This window comes from Syngnathus acus, chromosome 16 (genome assembly GCF_901709675.1).
Source record: "Syngnathus acus chromosome 16, fSynAcu1.2, whole genome shotgun sequence".
Lineage (NCBI taxonomy): Eukaryota > Metazoa > Chordata > Actinopteri > Syngnathiformes > Syngnathidae > Syngnathus > Syngnathus acus.
Window position 1 is genome coordinate 14,383,140 of NC_051101.1, and position 3,353 is coordinate 14,386,492.

The window sequence follows — 3,353 nt, forward strand, 5'->3', positions numbered from 1 at the left end:
ACAATGGAAAGAGAAGATGGCCAGCGAGTGAGAGGGGGAAAAGAGCAGAGGCAGGAAATAAAATGTGAATGAGATGCAAGTGGGAGGGGCTTCCCTTAACCTCTGAGTTCATTTTAAAGGGGGTGAAGAGCTCAGAAATTTCTGGGGGGGGTCACAAAGTAGCAAAATCAAGGTGCATAAGACAGTGACCTAGTGGTAGAGTGTCCGCCCTGAGACTGGAAGGTTGCGGGTTCAAACCCCGGCCGGCCGGGTCACACCAAAGACTATAAAAATGGGACCCATTACCTCCCTGCTTGGCACTCAGCATGAAGGGTTGGAATTGGGTTAGGGTTAGATCACCAAATGATTCCCGAGCGCGGCACTGCTGCTGCTGCTCACTGCTCCCCTCTCCCACAGGGGATGGATCCAAATCACACGGGGATGGGTTCAATGCAGAGGACCAATTTCACCACACCCAGATGTGTGTGTGTGTGTGTGACGATCATTGGGACTTTAACTTAACTTTAACAACTTGAGATAATTTGGTCCCACAGATTTAAGAACCTCACAAAAGCTCCTCATTGGACAAGACACACTAACAAGTTGTTATTGTGGCAGCTTGTGCGTGTGTCAAGATTCCAAGACACGTGTTGTCATCACTCACGAGTGACAGCGACACAATGATGAATGAGCTCATATTGCTCACACACAATCCAAAGTTGTCATAATAAAGCCCATCCCGCAGATGCGGTGCCGATACAAAACAATGCCGTGACTGCTGCTATGTGATGTGATGTGATGTGGGTGCTGTTGCTAATCCCACAGATGGAGCACCCGGGTGTGGTGTCCCCAATCCTCGGAAAAAGCCGGAGACTGAACCCCCACCACCACCAAAAGCCGCCCTAATGACAACAAATATTACGAAAATTAGGTCGGCATTTTACAGGAAACAAGCAAGGATGAGTTTCAATTGACGTGACGCGGTAAGCGGCATGCTAGTAGTTTATTTGTTTCCACCAGATGGAGTACTGACATTCAGCGACGCTCTTGTAAAAAAAAAGTCAACAATGAGGTACACCGCATGCAATATAAAAAAATGACCCTGAGACGTTAAATATTTACATTGAAATGTACAGAGTTAAAAGTAAGAAAATCATGGTGATAGCGCCCGAAACAGGTCCAGCCTGTCCACTAAAGCATCAGCGTTAACGTCCAGCACCGTCCTGGTCAAACGTGTCAGGGTGAGCCTTCCTGTAAGCCGTAATGGCCGCCCAAATGCGACACAGCATGCCTCCCCTGAAACACAAAACATTGAGATTCTGAACAAATCATTTCACAAAATTTCAAATTGCACCAAAATAAGGCCTGAGTGGTAAAAGCTGTTGTCATGCTACCAAAACAAAGTCCTAATATTCCCATGTGAGAAGGAAGTTACTATAAAAAAAAAAAAAAAGGACTATTGGTGGAGTACAACAAAACTAAGGAAGCCCCACACGTGCGCTTACCTTATCCCACAGTACATCAAGTCGTCCCTGCAGGCTATTTGCAGAAGACAGTCCAACGTGAACTCGTGAGCCACCAACTAGGAAAAAACAAACCATCATGATGCATACAGTGAATAGACAGGAACCAAACAGGGATCACGCTGCGAGTGGAGCTACCTTCTCAATGGTGTGCTGGTCTACCGGGATGGTCTCCAGCCAGGCAACCATGTCCATCACGTCCGCACGGCTCGTGGATGCAGTCAACCTGTCATCTAGATCAAACCATGTCAAAGGCCGGCAGGTATAATCATGAGCCAGGTGACAGTAACCGGTCGGGCGGAAAACCCTAAGCCCCGAGGCAAGGAAGAGCTGGATACGCACTAATATGGTGCAGACATCCAACAAGGGCAAACAAAAATCAAATAAATGTTGTACCTGGAGTGTGTCCTCTGATAGCATCAATGTCCTCCTGCTTCTTCTGGACTGAAGTCTTCAGTAGGTGCTGGTACTCTCGCTCCTTGTCACTCAACAGCCTCAGCAGTCTTGACGACAAAAAGTACATAAAACGTGAAATCTGGATTCAACGTTGAGTCTGTGATGGACGGTCCACCTTCTGGTCTCCAGTCGGAGGTCCTTCAGTTCGTCACCGAGCGAGCAGTTGCTGTCCAGGATGGTGTCCATGAGGCTTGGCGGTTCCGGGATCTTGTCCATGGACCGTTGGGGTTCTGTCGCCTCCGCCTCCTGGTGGACAGACTTTGTCTCAGCCGACGCATCCTCAGGAGTGCTGTCCTCTGTCTCAAAGGACGACTGCAGCTGGAGTTTCAGTTCTACGAGGGCACAAAGGCAAATGACCACAACCGATCAGGGCCCATTGCGTTGGTTAACGCCGCATTTCTCAAACCAGAATCTGCAGACAATTTGAACCTGGAAGAAGCACAGTGATGGCGTCCTGCACGGCCTGCCTCAGAAGATTGTCGAGTGCGAACATCCAATGAGGCTTCACCTGCTCTTGCCTCAACACCTTCTTCACCTGCACAAAGCAGAAGATCATCATATGTGCACAACTCCATCGAATCGCTTTCTGACGTACTGCGTCCTGGAAGCTGAACAGCACCGCCTGCAGGCTGTTGAGAGGTATGGCGGCGGATAGTAGCGTGGCTCGGAGGTCCCGCAGGCAGCCGGTCAGCCGCTTCTTGTCTGGCGAGCAGATGTTGTCCCGTAGACAGCAAACAAGCTCGGTGATGTAGTCTGACGTGAGCGATGACCTCTCAAACTATTAGAGGAGATATTCAAAAACAGATAGGGATCATTTCCTTTTAGTGCAGTGACTACAACTACTTACATAAATAAATACATTCAAGGATGGCACAACACGACTGAACAAGAAAGCAACATGAAATGCAAGAACTCATTTTGTACAATGTTTCCCCACCAAAATCAACTCCAAGCAGATTTCTTTTTTGACATGGAAGACTCGCAAGTTCTCTTGCATTGGTGTACCTCTGGCAAGGCTTCCTGTATGTTGGCCACCACCTTGGCCACGTCGTCGGTGAGCACCCGGTGCAGCGTGGCCCTCCTCTCGCTGTCTTTCCTCAGCATGAACAAGCCCATGTTCTCGCCTGTGGACGCTGGGCTGCTCATGTCCAGTGCAGAGTCCTCTGGCACTCTTGACAAACCACACAGGGATTGTTCAAAAACAGCACTGTATGTGAGCCAAACCCATGGATGGATGGATGGATGGATGGATGGATGGATGGATGGATGGATGGATGGATGGATGGATGGATGGATGGAATGAAAACAAAAGTAGGAGCTCCAACAAGCTAGCCCAACCCAAATCTTTCAAAGCAATTGATCCAAAAAATGCATCGGTTCATAGTCCCAAATCAA

General features: G+C 48.7%; 1 protein-coding gene across 1 annotated transcript in view; it reads right to left on the reverse strand.

The window, feature by feature from the left end:
• Positions 1 to 668: 668 nt before the first annotated feature.
• si:ch211-1i11.3 (mitogen-activated protein kinase kinase kinase 5) overlaps positions 669 to 3,353 on the reverse strand; it is a 4,934-nt gene continuing 2,249 nt past the window's right edge. The window contains 8 exon segments of the mRNA XM_037273781.1: positions 669 to 1,275; positions 1,485 to 1,561; positions 1,641 to 1,735; positions 1,899 to 2,005; positions 2,074 to 2,290; positions 2,388 to 2,493; positions 2,554 to 2,736; positions 2,964 to 3,209. Coding sequence (XP_037129676.1) covers positions 1,185 to 1,275; positions 1,485 to 1,561; positions 1,641 to 1,735; positions 1,899 to 2,005; positions 2,074 to 2,290; positions 2,388 to 2,493; positions 2,554 to 2,736; positions 2,964 to 3,209 — 1,122 coding nt within the window. The 3' untranslated portion in view covers positions 669 to 1,184.